At 45.6% G+C, this 21,150-nt stretch overlaps 1 protein-coding gene across 2 annotated transcripts in view; it reads right to left on the minus strand.

Moving 5' to 3' along the window:
• The window catches only part of LOC146060658 (RCC1-like G exchanging factor-like protein), a 71,938-nt gene that overhangs the window by 35,807 nt on the left and 14,981 nt on the right, over positions 1-21,150 (minus strand). The window contains exons 7-11 of one of the 2 annotated variants that reach the window (XM_083174105.1): positions 20,683-20,790; positions 20,208-20,325; positions 19,371-19,472; positions 18,286-18,422; positions 3,500-6,803 (exon numbers count right to left, since the gene is read on the minus strand). In XM_083174105.1, coding sequence (XP_083030231.1) covers positions 6,673-6,803; positions 18,286-18,422; positions 19,371-19,472; positions 20,208-20,325; positions 20,683-20,790 — 596 coding nt within the window. In that variant the 3' untranslated portion in view covers positions 3,500-6,672. Of the gene's footprint in view, positions 1-3,499; positions 6,804-18,285; positions 18,423-19,370; positions 19,473-20,207; positions 20,326-20,682; positions 20,791-21,150 lie in introns of those variants that run through there. The other variant, XM_083174101.1, reaches the window with a different exon arrangement.

Here is a 21,150-nt window from a genome sequence, read left to right on the forward strand (position 1 = left end):
GTGCTGTAAGCAAGTACATAGTCTCTGAGTGCGCCCCAAGTGAAGACCTGCACACATGTGCATATTAGCTTATGCGCATGCGCAGATCTTCAACATCGATCGCTGTTGCGAATTCTCATCCGTGCGACCAGACCAGAATGACGGCCAAATTTGTGCTGCTATAGCAGTACTGCTGACTTTAATATTCTCCTCTCCGGGAGAAGCCCGGAGAGGAGAGTTTCAGCAGCTGCTCGGGGGGCTTGAGCACGGCGTCACTAAGCCCCGCCCCCATTATGTTAAACCGTTGAATTCACGGATCTCCGTGGAGGGGCCGGGTAAAATGACGTAATTTTGCCATTTTAGCTCCGCCCCCTCCTCTGAGACCCGCGGATTGCGGCATTTAAATGCCGTGATCGGGGGCGCAGCCGGGGGTTCCCCCCTGAATCCGGGAGGGCTGCCCACCCTTCCTGGGGGGCCCGGAGGGGGACCCGATTTTCGTGAGACTCCCGGCCATTCCAGGAGGGTAGGCAACCCTGTCCAAATCTTCTGAGAGAGAGAGAGAGAGAAAGAGATTGTATTTAGGAAGAAGGCACTCACAGGGGACTTTAAAATAAACTGGGTCCCTGATGATATCATATTTAATAAGCGGTTCCGGAATGGAGTTCCTGCTGAAAAATAACACTGGATATCCTATTGCTCTGTTACGGCCAGATGTATCTAGCTTCAAAAAGTGATAAAATAGAAAGTGATAAACAGTCAGTTATGTTACAGACTGGATTTGAAAAATAACAGGTAGGAACGGATTGGTTGGTTGTTTATAACTCTCCACTTTATCACTTTTTGAAGCTTGATATACCTGGCCCTCAGTCCTCTGAAGGTGTCCAGTGGTATCGTACAGCCTTTCCCCAAATCCTGGGAAGTAGTACAATGCTATTCTCAGAATACCACTTAAAGGTTTTATATGCTTGTGGTGCTAAATTTCACTATTGATCACAAAATATTGCTTATTTGCGTTATTAGCTCATGCCTATAATGTGAATGGTTTCTTAACTAAAGTATACAGAAGTACATTTTTCTTTTCCCCTACATAGTACAAAATGAAATAACCTCTGTTGGGATTCTCCCCTTCGGGATATCAGTGTCTGTATTTTGAACATCAGCCCCTTTAAAATGTTGCTATAGGGAATGCAAAGTTCTGTCTATGCCCCTGAATGTAAACATTTCTTTCTAAAACACTGTGCTCTCTTTAGCAGGGACGTGCAGTCAGGCAAGGCAAGGGAGTAAGTGCTTTGCCTGTAATTTTGTTTTAAAAAAATACAAAGAGTATACCATACTTGCCGACTTCTTCGGAGAGGAGAGGGGGGCGGGAAGATGCGGGAAGAGGCTATGTTTTGGGGGCGGAGTGAGGCTGACGTCACTAAGCAACTGCCCCCATGACTGGGAGCTGCAACAATTTTGCAGGTCTGTGGATGGTGGGAGGGGCTAAAATGACACGAATTTTAGCCCCTCCTCGCGGACCTGCGGAATTAGGGGGTTTATACCACGGGGAAGGGGGGAACCAGGGAGTGGAGAAATGCGGGAGACTTGCCCCCCTTCCCGGAGGGCCGTGAGGGGGACCCGATTTGCGGGACCCTCCCGGCCATTCCGGGAGGGTAGGCAAGTATGTAGTATACCGATGACACATATTCTGTGTCATAAGTTTTTTCTTTATATTATTTTAGGTATCTGTAATATTTAAATTAGTTTTAATGTACTAAAAGGAGATAAGGGGACAAAGCGGCAATCACAGCAGCCCCTGTCAGCTAAGCTAATGAAATGGCACTCCCCTGTCAAAGACTCCCACGTCCCTGTGTCCCGGCTCCCCTCTCCCCTGTGTGAGTATAACATAATTACATTTTTTCAAGGTGAGGTCAGGTCAGTGGTGGCTGAAAGAGGGGTGGGGGCTGTTGTGTGGAGGTTCAGATGTTGTTACGGCATGGGGGGCATCCATTGACGCTCGCCGGGAGGGGGGGCGGGGGGTTGTGCGGAGGTTCAGATGTTGTTGCGGCATGGGGGGCATCCATTGTCGCTAGCTGGGGGGGGGTTGGATGTCATCATCGGTCGGGTCAGGGATGGGGGTGCGGTGGTGGCTGTGACAGTGCCTCTCTGTTCACAGCCACCACCGCATGTCACTGCTCTTTAGTGTTACATTCCTAGTTGCAGTGGCGTAACTATAGAGAGTGCAGGGGATGCAGCTGTACCCTACTGAATTATTTATATTTATTTATTTTCATTAAAGTGGTTCTGCCACCGAGCTTGCCAGGTTCAGTGCCAAAAGTTCACCTACTGGCAGGGCGGTGGAGCTGCTATAATTTTGTAGAAGAAAACCCTCTCACCTATCATCTGTCCATCTGTCTGCCATTCAACTATGCCCCACATTGTGTTCTGTCCATCTATGCCGGTCCTTCCGTCCTTCTGTCTGTATTTCCAGCACCTTCATTCCTGCGCTGTAGTCAGTTAGTCTCACCTGCTCGTTCCACTGTCCTCTCTCTCTCTCCTTGACACTGTCATTCTGTCATTTTTAGCTCGACACCGCTCACACATGATGCCACCCCCTTCGCAAGGCGAATTCGCTCACACGGCTGCGAACGGATGTTTTGCATAAACATCCATTCACAGCCTATTGGGCTATACCCACACCATTGACCATGGAATGGTGTGGTGCACACATGCAAATCCAACACACTCTCAGGTGTCTCAGGCTTGCATGTGTCCTGACCGAGGACGGGCAGCTGACAACCAGTGATGTCATCTACCCGCCCCCCGCACCCGTCATTGGATCATTACCATGGGAACACCCAGCATTTGAAATGTTGGGCGTTCCCATGGGCGCGACTACCCACTGCCACCCGACAAGCTCTCTGCCCGCACTGGGTGTATTACAGGGGTCCGACAGTCAGGATCCCGACAGTCATTAGCCCGACGTCGGGATCTCGACTGGCCGGACCCAGGCAGCATGGTAAGCGCAACTAAGCCCCATGCGGGCACAGTGGATCGACACGCGAGCCACCTAGTCTATTCTCCCTCTATGGCGGTCGTGGACCCCCATGCGGGAAAATAGCCGACAGCCGTCGGGAACCCGGCTGTCTGTGTTTTGACAGTCGGGATCCCGACATCAGGTAAATGCCTGTCGGGATCCCGTCCGGCACCCGCCCGCACTGGTGGGTGAGAACAAATAAAACCCGGTAAACACTCTGTTCACCGTGGCTGCTCATATACACATGCGCAGAATTGTGTATGCGCACTAAGAAAACATTGTGCACCGTTGCGAATTTTCAGCTGTGCGCATGAACCAGAATAAGGTCCACTATCTCTGTCTATCTATCATTCCCTTTCTTTCTTTCTTTCTTTCTTTCTGCCTCTGAGTTATGTTTGTTGCAAATAAAGAGTAGTACATTAAACAGCCAGTTATGACAGAGACAGAAAAACTTAAAAAGCCTCAGATGTGAACAACCTAAATAAAAAAAAGTGAGAAATGATCGAGATGTTAAAAAAATAGATTTATTTTGGAATAAAAGGCACCTCTGGAAATTTCCTTACCACAGTGGTGACAGTTTAACAAAATGTAAAATTGGACTGGATGCCTATCTTACATACATCTAAACTATAATTACCGGAGCATATTCTAGACTAGGTGTACAGGGAATTAACAGTATAGGGAGCTTCAGCAATGTGGGGAGTTGAAAAAATGGCCGGATTGTACTTGGTGACCTTATAAAATCTAGCTCTGAAGCATACAAATAAAATATTGGAATATTTTGCTCAATGTATTATTGACATTTTATAGGGTCTTTCATTCAGCCACAATATTTGAACATGAACATTAACTTATGTTGAAACATTTGCACCATTGCAACAGACTGTGTCACAAACACTTCCCTTTGTATAGCCATCTCCAGTTACACATAACTGCTTCCTGATTGGTCAATAATGGGATTTATTTGACATTTCCTAGACACTGTGAAGCAATGTTTTTGTAGAACCTCACTCAATTACATATATAAGCAAACAGTTTTTTCAATACCTATGGTAAATTAAAATAGTACAGTATATGAACAGGTATACAACATTTGTATAGGCTGCTTAAAGAAATTCAAAAACAATAATTTATATAACAGCTACCAACTATATATAGTCCAAGATTTTGTGTTGGGACTTGATAGCAAATGTGGCATGGTGAGGCTGCCTTGTCTAGATTTGCTGTGGACCAAAGAGATAGGCAGGGTTATCACAACACACTGTCATACCTCCCAACTTTGCTCGAGTCGGATGCGGGACACAGTCGATGCGCGCCGGAGGCGTGGCCTATACTCGGCCTATACTCGTGGCCTATACTCGGAGCTCTCCCGCGAGGCCACGCCCCCACGCTATGGGGGCATGAACCCAGAGGCTCTGTGAGCCTCTAGGCAGGCCCCCAGCCCCCTGGCTGCGGGAATAGACACTGTGCGCATGCGCACAGCGTTTATTTCCCGCTGTTTAGCAGCCGACGGGGGGGACTCCCAACAGCCCCCCCTCACCGCGGGACACTGCTGGCCGCGGGAGGGACAGTGGGACAGGCCCTGATAATCGGGACTGTCCCGCTAAAATCGGGGCTGTTGGGAGGTATGCACTGTACAGGCACACTAGCCAGACACACGGGTGCCGGACGTCTCACCGACAGCCGGGATTCCGAAAGTCATTACTCCGACGTCGGAATCCCAACTGCTCCCTCGTGGGGGTCCACCACCCCCATAGAGGGAGAATAAAATAGGCGAGCGCAGCAAACCCGCAAGGGGCTTCATTGCGCTCCCCCCACTGTGCAGTCGGGATTCCGACGTCACATTAATGACTGTCGGAATCCCGACTGTCGGTGTGTTATACCACACCCAGACACACAGGGCCAGACAATTCTAGAGGCCTCCAAGCAGGGATGGGTAATAGTAGCACAATCAGAGTGGCGAGGAAGCATACTATCCCTGCCTAGCCTGCAGCCACACACTGAATAAATATCACTCAACATGCCGATTGGTGGATGGCTTGAGCTATCTACCAATCAGAGCGTTGACAGCCATTCACGGCATGTGGATGTGATGCATGTGGATGTGCATGTGGAGAGATGTTTCAAGACCGTAATTGGGGTATGTTATTTTTTTTTTTTTAATTGGTTCCTGTGAATCGTTGTGTGCTTTTCAGATGGCCTTGGAGATGGGGCCAGTTAGCAGTTACAGGGCCTGATTCAGAAATGGAAGCAGAATTGCCCACAGCTGCATCTAATAGCAGCAAGCAAATGAAGGGGGGGGGGGGGGGGTGTCCGAAGAAGGCAGAACACTATTGTTTTTTTGGGCACACTTATGAATATTTTGTGAGATGAATGAGCAATGTGTGAATTGAAATTTAACTTTTATTCAGCAATTATAAAATATGATAAAGAAGCGTCACTTATATTGATAAAAATATATACATGTGTGGTTTTCAATAAAATAATTGAATCTGTCACTGATTGTGAGGCAAAAATGATTCGCTCACGGTATCCACCTCTAGTAAGGGATATTCTTTTCCAAATAGTCTCTCCTCCAGCTTTATAGATAGAAAACTGGTTACATTTAGGAACATAACAGAAAAAAAAATATTTTTAGACATCCCAAACTGGCCAAGTGTATACTCTGTAGCAGTGGCGTAACTAGATACATGTGGGCCACATAGTAAAAGTTTATAAGGGCCCCTATTTATCACCTAATGCTGAAAAATTTATACAGCATATGATACTTTGACAGGCAAAGTGGGCCCCTCTCAGCTCTGGGCCCCATAGCAGCTGCACCCCCTGCACCTATGGTAGTAACGCCCTTGCTCTGTAGTAAGAAATAGGTCTCGGGTAGGAAGATTGGAAATGAGAAAAGGCTCCTTAGAGGGCACTCTGTGCTTCTGCTGTCCCAGTTCTAATACAGTACCGAAAATTCCCTGCAGGTCTCTCACTACTTAGCTGCTGAGTTCGGCAGGGTTCAGACGGCCCTTACAAACTTTTGCTATGGGGCCTACGAATATCTAGTTACGCCCCTGGACTCCTTCACATGCCATTATCACTAGGTCCTACTTGCCCTTCATTACATGCACATGGGCAGTATGAATGGCGAGTTCCTGAGTGCCCATACATGTGTGTTTAGCAGCATTACAAGGGGAGCTACATGAACCTTTAATCAGGCCCTGCTTGCACCAGCCCTATAGCAGGTATGGTTCCTCTGTCCATGTATGGTTTCTTATGTTAGGGGTATTTCTCTGTATGCAACCACTTTACTGACACGCCCCTAAACAATCCCATATCATGCCCAGGAGACGGACCGTCTCCATGCATGTGCTAAGACCCCTACATGCATCTGCAGTTAGAGCTGTGTCTGCATGGACACAATCAGAATGTGTGTGCGGTGACTAACAGTCACTTCACTACGTCCGACATCATCAGTAATTCCACCTCTGAATCAGGCCACAGTGTGCTGGCAAACAGTAAAATAAGGAAACAGCTTACATTTGAAAAAAATATAAATATTAGGAATCAATCTATTAACTTATTTAACAAAAGATGTTATGTAGGTGATAATATCTCCATAACTGTTCACATCTTGTCGTCACTCATCTGTTCTGTTACCATCAGCTCTTAATATTTCATTAAATGCAGCTCAATTAGTTCACTGTCCGAATCTTGTTCTTTGTATCTTCCGTGCATCGGTCCAGAATAAGCTCTTTGCTTGGCCTTGGTGGAATGGCAGGTTGGGCTTTGGATTTATTTTCCGCATCACTGTCTTCTTCTACAACTGAAAGTATTACAATAAATACAGCTACTCTATCAATAGGGAGATATTAGACATTGAATGTTTATTATATTTATACAGTATCTGAAAAAACAATATGGTCATGAGCCTTTTGACATATTGTGTTCCTTTAAATCAGGCATGTCCAACGTTGGCCCTCCAGATGTTTTGAAACTACACATCCCAGCATGCTTTGCAATAGTTTTAGCATTCTCTAATAGCAAAACTGTGGCAAAGCATGCTGGGATGTGTAGTTTCACAACATCTGGAGGGCCAACGTTGGACATGCCTGCTTTAAATCTTTAAACGTGGCTATATACTAGCGATTTGGCCTGATGGATCGGTCTGAGAAATCAGGTGAAATCAGGCAAATCACATGCGTATTAGATCCGCTCCGATAGTGTACAGCAAAATATGTAAATGCATTGGCCAGATACAAACTAGTTACAAATTTACCTACTAGACAGAAGTACTCAGTTATAATCCACAGATTGGAGAGGGGGCAGGAGGAGTGAAGGTGTCTTCATAACGGGGAGACAAAAAGCCTGATTTGCTAGGCTGCGAATATATGTAGCCTAGCAAACAGGTCTGAATCAGGCTCTTAACGCTCGCACGCTCGCCATCAAATGATTTTTCCTCCATTTGTAATGAGAAGTAAGCCAGGACTTATTTTAATTTCAACACCGTCCTCAAAATTCGGGGCAGGCACTGACATAATGTGAAGTCAGCTGCCCGCCCCAAGCAGGCATCATTATCATGCCTGCATCTGCAGGGGTACACCCAGCATTTTTATGGGTACGCCCATAAAACACTGGGCGTTCCCCTGCTTCCGTCCAATGGCCGCCCCTTCCCATGCCTCCGGGAGCGACCATCGGGGACTGGGAAGAATTTGCCTATGAGCAGGTCTGAATCGGACCCAAAGTTGTTCCAGTGGACTGGATAAGTTAAGAAGTGGAGGAAAATGCAACACAGTTGGTTGGTCAAGGTTTTGGCAGTGGGGGGGGGGGGGGGGTGTGAAAATGGGGAGGAGGTGATGAGAGGTGAAGGATTGGTAAAAGATGAGACTTCAATGAGGACTGTTTGGAAAATGAGAGCATAGAACTGTAGGGGAAAGAATGAATGGTGTAGGCCTGTTTGGACAGGGCTGAATTTGGCCACCATGCAAACTGGTCTGTATCCGCCCCCCGGCCCCACAAACTCCCACCTAGCAATTGGTTTTGCAAGCCTCCTTTTACCTCTTGTCCCTGGTGTTCACGGCTGGCCACAGATATCTTTTTTTTTTTTGTGGGCACACCCATGAAACGGCCGGGATCCACACCGACACGCCCACTTCCTGTCACGTCCCATTGCTGCGATCGGCATACAAATGGTAATATTTGCTGAAGCCGATTGCAGACGTGCCTCACGCGTACACATTGCAGTCAATGCGCATGGACATTAGCTCAGACATCGCCCAGTGTCAGATTCAGACCTGGCCAATAAAGTCTGAATCGGGCCCATTGCTAGTGTAACGCTGTTTTCCACGCTGAGGATATGTGAGAGTTATCAAGTGCCTCCACCCCAAGAGTTGATGTGACAAATGTATATTACATATATAGTTAATTATAACTATAGGGGTGACCTTGGGGAATCACCCGCAATCATCTTCCAAAAGAATACTCTTTAACAATTTATTCTCACAAGTTACAGAATACAATATGCAATGCTCTATACACTTTCAATGTTAGTAAGGGCTTAAGTACCACCATCAATTACAACAATTTTATTATACTGGATCCGGAACTTGGATACTGGGATCCCCAGGACATATAAGGATTCCTACAATAAAATGTTATAACACCCTACCTTAGAGTGCTGCAAACAATAAAAACAAGTTGTTATACTAAGCATTTAACATTAACATTCCAACAGGTTATCACAGATGTTCATACAATCTCCATTTATCGGAGGATCTTTGCTCAGAATTATTATTTCACAATAATAGACTGGTTAAGTGTGCACAGTTTATACAACTATAAGCGCTTGTTTGTGTTAATGTATATTAAGGTACCAAGAACGGTTCCCACCTGAGTCCTGTAAGGTGAGTACCCCAATTATAGGGGGTAAATTTCTACTCCCACCTGAGTCCTGTAAGGTGAGTACTCCACGTATAGGTGTGAAATTTCATATAAGTTATTTGTAATCCATTAGGGTAAGACTTGAACCCACTAAATGCTGCACTCCTATATACGATAGTACTAACTAGCCGAAATTAAGTCTTTCCTTGTGAATTGATGTTAACTGAAAAGTAACAATGCTTGTTAGGTCATATTATGAGGTGAAGTACCTTTGGCAACATTGTAATCCTTCTGGTAGTTGAGGTGAACTATGCTGGTCTGTCTCTGTTAGATTATGCTTGCTGGCAACAAAGTACTGGGCTCATACCATGTATATCTGTTCTGCCTGCCTTTTCCCAAGAACATAGTTTTTACCCTGCACTCTCTCTGGAGAATATATCCGTCGGTACAGGTGCATAAATTCTCTATTTCATGAATGCCTTGACTCAAGGAGGATTTAATTTATATGACTTTTATATCCAGGCGAACTCTGAATAGTGTGTCACCACAGTGCTATTTCAGGCTAGTGCTACACGGTGGCATACAATATACTCCATTAATAACTGATGTCCCGTGCTGGAGAAGGGAGCAGAGTCCGTACAACCTGTCAGTATAACTGGTTCTGAGCACTGGTTCAGCATTAACAACTCCAGTATGACGATAAACTGTCTTGTATTATACTATGCAGCAGAGGTTTAAGCTGGGTAAGACTGTATTAAGGTTTAAGCCCCCAGTGCAAAGTACTGTCACACAGTGCCATCTCTATCCATCTCCCCACCGCAGTGACCCATGGACAGGCACTAATATTGCAAGGAGGTTGTTTTTAAGCAGGACTATTGTAATTTACAGGGGTGGCACCCTATCTCCACTCACGACTCAAAGCTCTCTGATCAGTCTGTACTGTACACTGACGGGGGAGGTCCAATGGCTGCTCTATCCTGTACAGGGGCTGGTTAGACACTCACCAATCCCCTTAGCTGGCTGTCACTTTTTCAACGCCGCCTTCCTCTCCGCCCTCAAGATGGCGCCGCCTCTCATAGGACGGAGATGCAGCCCGCCTCCTGAGGTGTCACGAAATGGCGCCGCCTCCTGAAGACGCTCCCGCCCCACTCAGCACTTTCAGTGCAGCTCTGGGGATGACGCTGCCGGAGTCACTCTGCCTGTCAGTCGTATCGCTGCTGTAGGAGCCAGCGCTGTACACAGAACTCCGTTTCAGGTAACAACGCTGCTCTCCCACCGTCCAGCTGTCCGCCCTCTCTCCTGCGTCACTCCGCTGTTCACCACAACTCCCCAGCTCTCCCCCTTCCAGAAAGTTCTCCTCCTCGCGCGCTTCTCCCTTCCCTCCGGTAACTGTCCCAGCAGCGCTATCCACGCGCACCATAACTTTATTAACCCACTGTATACAATGCTCCGATACAGTCTTTATATCAGCTGCAGAGATAATGTTACTGTCCTCCACCATCAGTATTTGGGGCACTGAACAGTCCTTGTGGCCCCCATCAAATAACATCCCCCCAGCAATTACACTATAGTTCACAACACATTGTGCACTTAACACTATAGTTCACAACACACCATGTGTGATCTATATACATATGTACATGAAGGGTATTACATTTCTCCCCCTGGAGGTCAAGTTGGCTCGTTCCATACACAGGCAAATTGATCTCCATTTACACCTTATAACGCAGTACGTATTATATTCTTTTCCACTTTAACAGTAACAACAATTTACAGGTATACCTCCAAAATATGGCCATGAATATACCAATTGCGGGTGTACTACTCTATCTACTACTGTGGGACACCCTAATTGCTCATAGGTTAACATTCTTGGAGGTCTACGCTCTCTGGTGGTTAATGGAGGTTCAATGTGGTAATTACTGGGTGAAGTTTCGCTCCCCCAACTCTCTTCGGTAACTACCGGGTGATCGATAAGTTCCGGCTCTTGGATGACTTCCCTGAGATTTGAACTTCCAGCATCGGCCACTAGATTGAAATCCATTTCCCATGTGGCAGATGGGTCGACACGTCCTTCTCTGTAAAAATACCCCATTTCGGTGTCGTGCTCCTCTTCTTTGGCCTCTTTCATGGCTGGACCAACAGACGAGTTGGCTTTCTTTTTCCTACAGGTAATGGGGGCCTGATTTGTGGCCAATTCACCATTCACTGGATTATCCCTGGGAGGAAATATAATGTCTTGCGTAATGGGTAATAAATGTTGACGGTGGTATGTCAGTAGAGGTCCTTTCTCACCCTCAGGGACAATCTGGTATACCGGGATACCGGGCAACTGTTTTAACACTACATAAGGGACGTCTTTCCATCTATTCTCAAGTTTCTGTTTGCGAGGGCAACCCAGTCTCTTAAGCAGGACACGATCTCCGGGTAGCAATACTTGTTCCCTTACTTTTTGATTATACTGTGCTTTATTTTTGTCACTTTGCTTCCGTGCGGAGTCTTGGGCCAACGTATAAGCATAATTGAGTTCCTTTCTCAAATTGGCAACATACTTTGAATGCGACGGGGCTTTCACAGTCGTAGGAGAGGTGCCCAAACTAATATCGATGGGGAGCCTTGCTTCTCTACCAAACATTAGTAAATATGGAGAAAAACCGGTTGCTTCATTTCGGGTACAGTTGTAGGCATGTACTAGGTGACAGATGTATTTGTTCCAGAGGATTTTCTGTTGCTGATCCAAGGTTCCCAACATGTTTAGGAGAGTGCGGTTGAACCGCTCAGGCTGCGGGTCTCCTTGTGGATGATAGGGAGTGGTGCGGGATTTTCTTATTCCACAAATTTCGCATAGCTCTTTGATGAGATGACTCTCGAAATCAGGTCCCCTATCGGAGTGAATGCGAGCGGGTAAGCCATAATGCACAAAGAATTTCTCCCAAAGGGTTTTTGCCACCGTAATGGACCTCTGATCTGTTGTCACGAAGGCTTGGGCATATCTAGTAAAATGGTCTGTCACAACCAGAATGTTAGTATCTCTCCCATTAGGACTCTCGAACGAAAGGAAATCTATGCAGACTAAGTCCATAGGTCCTGAACTTTGAAGGCTCACCAGATTTGCAGCATGCTGTGGTAAGGTCTTCCTGAGAATGCAGTTTCGGCACTTACGACAATACTCTTCAATGTCCCTATTCATCAATGGCCAATACACTCTTTCAGCTATTAAATGTTGGGTTTTATCATATCCCAGGTGTCCATGTTGATCATGAAGAGCCCTCAACACTACAGGTCTGAGATCTGCAGGGAGGACTAACTGCTCTTTCGGTACACCATTGGGAGGTTTTGTCTTCCGATACAACAGTCCCTGTTTCACCACTAAATTCTTTCTTTGTCGACATAATATCTTATACTTTAGAGTCACTGAATCAGGTAGTACAGCCTTATCCGGATGGCGAAATTGCTGCAGCATACTTCCTATCTCAAGGTCGTCATCCTGTGCTTTACGTAACTGTTCCTTGGACCATTTAGGTAAATTTCTCATTTCGTCATTTGTAATCCAACAGTACATCAATGGTAATGAAGTTCCAGAAGCCCCCAATGAACTAACCCTTTCTGGCATTTGATGATGCATGACAGTCACTTGATGACACAACCCTTGTAGATCCGGGGCGGGTACCTCTATCCAATCATCATTTTCGCTACTAGTGCTGGAATGAGGTATGCGAGATAAGGCATCCGCATCAGTATTATTGATCCCGGGCTTATATTTCAAGGTAAAGTTGTAGTTGGATAGAGCCGCCAGCCATCGGTGCCCGGTAGCATCCAGTTTAGCAGTAGAATTGATATACGTTAGGGGATTGTTGTCCGTATGGACGGTGAAACTCACTCCGTATAGATAATCATGGAACTTATCCACTACCGCCCACTTGAGAGCCAGAAATTCCAATTTATGGACTGCATAGTTCTTTTCACTCTTAGACAGGCTTCTACTAATATAGGCAATAGGGCGGAGAGTCTTCTCTTGCCATTGATAAAGAACCCCTCCTATACCCTCCATGGATGCATCGATATGTACTTCATATGGTAGTTCTGGGTTGGCATAGGCCAACACAGGAGAGTGAGTCAGATGATGCTTTAGTTGTTGAAAAGCCTCGTCACACTCAACCGTCCAACGTGGCCCAAATTCCTCTTGAGGTTTATAATACATTCCAAGAGTAGATCGAGGGGTTCCCACAGGGGGATACCCTTTGGTAAGTTCAGTTAGGGGGCGAGCGACTTGAGAATATTGCGGCACAAATCGTCTGTAGTAACCACTGAACCCCAAAAATGACCGTAAGTCTTTCAGTTTCAGGGGTTTCGGCCAATCTTTCACAGCAGATATTTTATCGGGGTCGGTAGATACCCCATCCCGACTGACGACATGGCCCAAGTATTTTACGGTGTTCTGACATAGCCGACATTTATCAATGGACAGTTTCAATCCTTTATCATGTAATCTGTCCAGTACTTTCATTAACCTAATGTTATGTTCTTCTAAGGTCTTTCCGAACACGATGACATCGTCAAGGTATACTAAGACTTCTCGGTAACACATGTCCCCAACTACTTTCTCCATCGTTCGCTGAAAAGTCGCAGGTGCCCCTTTGATACCCTGTGGCATTTTGAGAAATTCAAAGAACCCGATTGGACAAATAAATGCAGTCTTAGCACAATCATCTGGATGCATCGGGATTTGATAATATCCTGATCGTAAGTCCAGTACGGAGAACCATTGACTCCCTTGAAGACAGTCCAAAGCTTCTTCCACTTTAGGTACGGTGTACTGGTCTTCAATCGTTCTATTATTGAGAGTTCGATAATCTATGCATAGTCTTATATCGCCGTTCTTCTTCCGTGCTACTACGATGGGTGATGCATATGGACTTTGGGATTCAGCTATGACTTGATTCTCAAGCAAGAATTTCAAATGAAGGCGCACATCGTCAAAATCAGCTGGGGCCAATCTTCGTGACCTCTCTCGGAATGGCGTGTCATCCGTCATTCTAATTCGGTGTTCCACCCCGGTGGCTGTTCCTAGATCCCAATCACTTAATGAATATACTTCTTTAATTTGTTTCATTTCCAGGATTAGTTTTTCTCGTTCGTCATTGGAGATGTCGCTGCCTTTAAAACATTCAAGAATCCGGGTGTCAAATGAGGGAGGTTCACCCGTATCCTTTCTGGGGGGTGCCATATTTGTCGGGGACACCAAGGAATTTAGCGACTTAGTCTCTCGTTCGGTACACTGTGAAATCATTTGATCTTGCTTCTGGCACCAGTCGGACAAGGTTTTGAATAGATTTGAATTAGTCCCCACAATGACAGAAACGACTTCTTGCCCCGAAGGGGAATCCGGACATACCAGTGCTAGGAAGGGCAACAGAGGTGAAGAAGAATCTGTCGTATGGTCCAAGAACTGTAGGTGAGTAGTAACATATCCCAAATAGGGGTACTTTTGATGACTTAATCCCCATATCACCAGTCCATCAATGGGGTTCAAAGGTAAGTTCGCCAGATGCTGCCGATACCAGCTCTCAAAGATTATTGAAACTTGTGATCCACTGTCCAAAAGCACCTTGCAATACTGGCCATTTATTAACGCCGGGACCATTGGGGCGTCTCCAACTATTCCATGGTGCATCAAACTAGACCACTGGGTGCTCCCCATTGACTTTACATCGATGAGTTGGGAGTCGATGCGGGGTTCATCGGCGTCCCTTGGGAGTTTCCCGGCTGTGCTGACTCCCTAGAGTCAGGATGATTTACTCTTCTGGTGTATCCCCCTCGGTAAGGGCATTCAAAACTGCGATGGCCCAGTTGACCACAACTGTAACAAGTATAGTTCCCTCTATCGTCAGATCGTCGACTATACCCTCTCCCCCGACTCGCAGAGGGTCCTCTTGGCATTTCACGGGAACTAGGAGATTGTATGGCAATAAGCTGATCTAATTTCTTAGTCTGCTCTTCCATTAGCTTGTATAACTTATCAGCTGGGAGTGGTACTTCAGGGGCCGGTAAGATAACTTTTACTCTTTTTAAACTTTTGTCTCGATTCTCAATTTGGACTTCTTCCAGTTTCACCTCTTTGATCAGTTCACTAAGAGTCGGAGCTGGTACCTTGGACATACTGCACCGTAGCCGCTGTGCCACCGGATTTGTGGTCAATGCTCCTCTCAGCACGTACTTCATTCGTTTTTCATCTATCTCGGCTCCTAACACACCCCCTTTTTCCATTAACTTATAAAGACTTTTGTCAATGCGATAAATATAGGTGGTCAACGTTTCGCTGGGCTCCTGGTAAGTATGATTTAATCGGGACAGTAGGTCTCCCACATCTTCCAATGTTCCAAACGAGTAGTCTAATGCATCAAAGTAGTCTCTTAGAGTGGCCATACTATTGCTTCTCCTTGTGGCTTGAATGATGCCCATGGCCGGTCCTCGAAGACTTTCAACAATCCGCTGTTTCTTTACATGCTCAGGACATCTCCATTCCTCCGAATGCTGAGAGGCGGCTTCTCTCCAGGCCTCATAACTTTCTTCCCCAGTGGGTACGGGGAGTATACCAGAAAAAATGCGCAACCGTCTGTAACCACCTTCGTAATGCCATCTCTCAAATTGGCTAACCACCCGATCCATTACAGTATCTACAGCCGGTTCTGCCACTTGCTCACTATTTGTATCTGGTCCGGTAGTATATCTGGGGAGTGGATCCCTGTCATTGATCCCATCACCAGCGCTGATCCCTTGATGTTCTATGTGACCGTCTCTCCGCGGCTCCAGAGGCATTTCCGGCCATATGATTTTCCACCTTTTGGTTGGCGAATGGGAAAGTGCGATCTGGGCCGGAATCAAGTTGGGGTCTAGTTTACTCAAGTTGGTGATTAGCACGGCCCACACTTCTTCTCCCCCATTACGGATCCTTTTATCAATTAACTTGGGTCGCTGTACGCCAACTAATTTATCCACTTCCTCCATAATCTCCTCATCGGAACTGCTGCTAAAATTTCCTTCAATCCCAAAACTACAGTCCATATCAAGTCCATGCTTCTGAATCCATTCCTGGATATCACGCTTACTTAAACTTTCCATATCTTTGGATTTGGATCTCAGCAGTGCCTCCATAATGTAACGCTGTTTTCCACGCTGAGGATATGTGAGAGTTATCAAGTGCCTCCACCCCAAGAGTTGATGTGACAAATGTATATTACATATATAGTTAATTATAACTATAGGGGTGACCTTGGGGAATCACCCGCAATCATCTTCCAAAAGAATACTCTTTAACAATTTATTCTCACAAGTTACAGAATACAATATGCAATGCTCTATACACTTTCAATGTTAGTAAGGGCTTAAGTACCACCATCAATTACAACAATTTTATTATACTGGATCCGGAACTTGGATACTGGGATCCCCAGGACATATAAGGATTCCTACAATAAAATGTTATAACACCCTACCTTAGAGTGCTGCAAACAATAAAAACAAGTTGTTATACTAAGCATTTAACATTAACATTCCAACAGGTTATCACAGATGTTCATACAATCTCCATTTATCGGAGGATCTTTGCTCAGAATTATTATTTCACAATAATAGACTGGTTAAGTGTGCACAGTTTATACAACTATAAGCGCTTGTTTGTGTTAATGTATATTAAGGTACCAAGAACGGTTCCCACCTGAGTCCTGTAAGGTGAGTACCCCAATTATAGGGGGTAAATTTCTACTCCCACCTGAGTCCTGTAAGGTGAGTACTCCACGTATAGGTGTGAAATTTCATATAAGTTATTTGTAATCCATTAGGGTAAGACTTGAACCCACTAAATGCTGCACTCCTATATACGATAGTACTAACTAGCCGAAATTAAGTCTTTCCTGGTGAATTGATGTTAACTGAAAAGTAACAATGCTTGTTAGGTCATATTATGAGGTGAAGTACCTTTGGCAACATTGTAATCCTTCTGGTAGTTGAGGTGAACTATGCTGGTCTGTCTCTGTTAGATTATGCTTGCTGGCAACAAAGTACTGGGCTCATACCATGTATATCTGTTCTGCCTGCCTTTTCCCAAGAACATAGTTTTTACCCTGCACTCTCTCTGGAGAATATATCCGTCGGTACAGGTGCATAAATTCTCTATTTCATGAATGCCTTGACTCAAGGAGGATTTAATTTATATGACTTTTATATCCAGGCGAACTCTGAATAGTGTGTCACCACAGTGCTATTTCAGGCTAGTGCTACACGGTGGCATACAATATACTCCATTAATAACTGATGTCCCGTGCTGGAGAAGGGAGCAGAGTCCGTACAACCTGTCAGTATAACTGGTTCTGAGCACTGGTTCAGCATTAACAACTCCAGTATGACGATAAACTGTCTTGTATTATACTATGCAGCAGAGGTTTAAGCTGGGTAAGACTGTATTAAGGTTTAAGTCCCCAGTGCAAAGTACTGTCACACAGTGCCATCTCTATCCATCTCCCCACCGCAGTGACCCATGGACAGGCACTAATATTGCAAGGAGGTTGTTTTTAAGCAGGACTATTGTAATTTACAGGGGTGGCACCCTATCTCCACTCACGACTCAAAGCTCTCTGATCAGTCTGTACTGTACACTGACGGGGGAGGTCCAATGGCTGCTCTATCCTGTACAGGGGCTGGTTAGACACTCACCAATCCCCTTAGCTGGCTGTCACTTTTTCAACGCCGCCTTCCTCTCCGCCCTCAAGATGGCGCCGCCTCTCATAGGACGGAGATGCAGCCCGCCTCCTGAGGTGTCACGAAATGGCGCCGCCTCCTGAAGACGCTCCCGCCCCACTCAGCACTTTCAGTGCAGCTCTGGGGATGACGCTGCCGGAGTCACTCTGCCTGTCAGTCGTATCGCTGCTGTAGGAGCCAGCGCTGTACACAGAACTCCGTTTCAGGTAACAACGCTGCTCTCCCACCGTCCAGCTGTCCGCCCTCTCTCCTGCGTCACTCCGCTGTTCACCACAACTCCCCAGCTCTCCCCCTTCCAGAAAGTTCTCCTCCTCGCGCGCTTCTCCCTTCCCTCCGGTAACTGTCCCAGCAGCGCTATCCACGCGCACCATAACTTTATTAACCCACTGTATACAATGCTCCGATACAGTCTTTATATCAGCTGCAGAGATAATGTTACTGTCCTCCACCATCAGTATTTGGGGCACTGAACAGTCCTTGTGGCCCCCATCAAATAACATCCCCCCAGCAATTACACTATAGTTCACAACACATTGTGCACTTAACACTATAGTTCACAACACACCATGTGTGATCTATATACATATGTACATGAAGGGTATTACACTAGTATAGTTTACTATTATTATCTGTTACTTATAGCACTATATGTTGTAAAGGTCAATGCTCACCGATGGTTGCAGACTTCATAGCTTCAATGACAGACTTGCGCTCTTTCAGGTACTTTTTGCTGTTCCTCCTATAAGATTCCTGGCTGATCTCTTTACGTTTTACCTTGTGAATACTATTAGTATTTGAAATTGTTCTTCTACAATGGGAAAAATATATTATTATACAATAATTTTATTGAACAAAATGATTAAACTAAACATATGAATTCATATTGCTATCAATCAAAGGAGATAATTTACTAAGATGTGTATTCTACTTCACATGTTTTCCAGGTCACTCAGCAGGTGCACAGATTATTCAGGCACATTTTAAAAGATCACAGGTGGAGCTAATTATGTCACTTGTGATTCTGTGTAGAGACCTGGAAAACGTGCACTGTTGGGGGTACTTGAGGACCAGGGTTGGCAACCACTGCACTAGAAGATAGTAGACAGGATCTGATTGGTTACATGCATATGAATGATGGATATGATGCTCACAGCAGCAACTTGTTTAATTGGGACACAATAAGGTGCCTTTAATATAACAGTAATCAGGGCTGAAATAGGGCTCAATGCCACCCTTTCCCACCACAATCACAATTTCATGATATCACACCAAGGGGAGGGCCCATTGGCACTAGGAAGTAGGGCACTGGCCATGGCTACCGTAGGCAGCAGAATCGCTACAGGCTGCAGTGTGCATTCCAGGAACCCTTTAAACCAAATGCAGTTGCAGTGGGGCATCTCTATGGTGCTCATGGCGGTCTGCATCCTGTGGGACCGCACCTCTCCCACACAACCCTAAATAACGGCACAGTCAGCTTTTTACATGAAGTTTCCATTAGAACAGTGCCCTAAAGATGTGGGAGGAGCTATAGCTGCCTATATTAGGGTGGAAGATTGTACCTTTCTCTCTGCGGTGTTAGGTCAGGTTACCATTGAAAAATTTTAAATTTTGTTGTGAGCGCATGTGGGAGGTTGACAAAGAATATGCCTTGAACATCTTACATGTTGGAAAACAAGGCTACAGATGATTCAAACAAAATATGAATCCCTTTACTGTTATTATTTGATATTTAGGTGACGATCAGTATTGCTCCTACCTGCGTGGTGGCAGTCCCTTTGTCTGGCTCCGATCTGTAGGAAGAGCGTCCCCAGATTTTTGGAGATATATCGCAGGGAAATAGCCAGTGGTGGTGTCATTCCTGTATCAAAACAGTTAGCCATGTAATGAACAACACTTATAACTTATTGACAATACAGTATATCAGGCTTGCCTACCCTCCCGGAATGTCCGGGAGTCTCACGAAAATCGGGTCCCTCACCTGGCCCCCTGAGATGGTGGGCAAGTCTCCCGCAATTTTCTCAGAGCCCAGGCACCCACCTTCCCCGCAACTACAACAGCTGGAATTCGCGTTGTGCGGGGGAGGGGCGGGGCTAAAATTACGGAAATCGCTTCATTTCGTGGCATTTAAGCCCCGCCCCTCTTCACGGACCCGCGAATCACACTGTTTTTGTGGAATGGAGGCAGGGCTTCATGACATCAGCCTCTCCCCTGCATCCCCCACCATGTCTGTTAAGGCTTCTCCCGGAGAGGAAATCTAAAAGGTAGGCAACTATGCAGTACATTGGCTTTTTGTAGCAATTAGACATTGATATAAAAAAAATGTTAAGCATATTAATCAGTTAAGAGTTCTAAAAACAATAACGACTTAAGAGAGCAGTACTTTGTATTTGTGCTCTGCCGCATGCCCACATGCATTTTGCTGCGTGCTCGCATTCACATAAGTGCGGACCTTGACGATTATTGATTTCCACACTTTAGCAGGGGAACCTGAATTAGGCTCAATGGTCAATAATTGATTGTACAGGAAATTGGTTCCTGTTGATTTAAAGATATATTCACATTTATTTCAGATTCACCTGTAGTTTGCTCATACCTGACAACCCACCAGCCATCAAGGAGCTTGTGGATTACTTCAACAGTATCCCCCTCCTTCACAGACACCTCGTCCTCCATTTCCGCTGAATAGTCTCTGATTGCAACATGCAGTTCCCCTGTTTACACATAAGTTGAACAGTTTGGAAAGCTCTAGTTCGTTTTACCTGTCTGCCAGAGAGTCTGATTCTGGCAGATAATGACCCTCTATACTGGGAAATAAATCACATACAGTACATGAAGCCTAATTGCTTTTAATATTTTACAAGGAAGAAACTGAAATACAGGTTTACTTTTTCCATGTGCTGGATCTACTTTTTGGAGATCACTTTGTTACAGTACAGGGCAATGAACTTATAATGAAATAGGTTGTTGAAACAAAAGGCCTGATGCTTATATCCACAGTTCCATGTACTATAGCCACATTTTGCTCTATACTACATCAATAGTAATGCAGTACATAAGATCATTGCTACCTTCATAGTTGGGGTCTTGCTCTTCAGGCTCATCTGGGCTATCAAGTGGCTCAAGATAAGCAGCTGGTAGCCAACCCCGCTTGTTCCTCATCTGGCAGAACCACCAACCTGAAAGATAGTATACATAATATACAGTATAAACCATGGTTCTGTGATAGACACAAGATCATGTCAGTGCAAAGGTCAGAGATGTTACCAGGGCTGATGTAAGGCTTCTCGGCACCCTAGGCAAAGCTTCAACCACCCACCACAAAGCTTCCGCCCACCCAACATACACCCCTCACTGCTGCCAACATCCACTTTCAAGCCCCTCAGGTAAAAGTTTGGTGGTGACCCTGACGCCTTAGAAGTTCCACAGCCACCACCTACATTAAGTACAAGGATACATCCTCATAGACAATCCTTAATTTTGTGATAGGCGCACCCCAGTTCCTGGTGCCCTAGGCAGTTGCCTAAAGTTGCATAAGC

This window comes from Crinia signifera, chromosome 2, assembly GCF_055691185.1.
Source record: "Crinia signifera chromosome 2, ASM5569118v1, whole genome shotgun sequence".
NCBI lineage: Eukaryota > Metazoa > Chordata > Amphibia > Anura > Myobatrachidae > Crinia > Crinia signifera.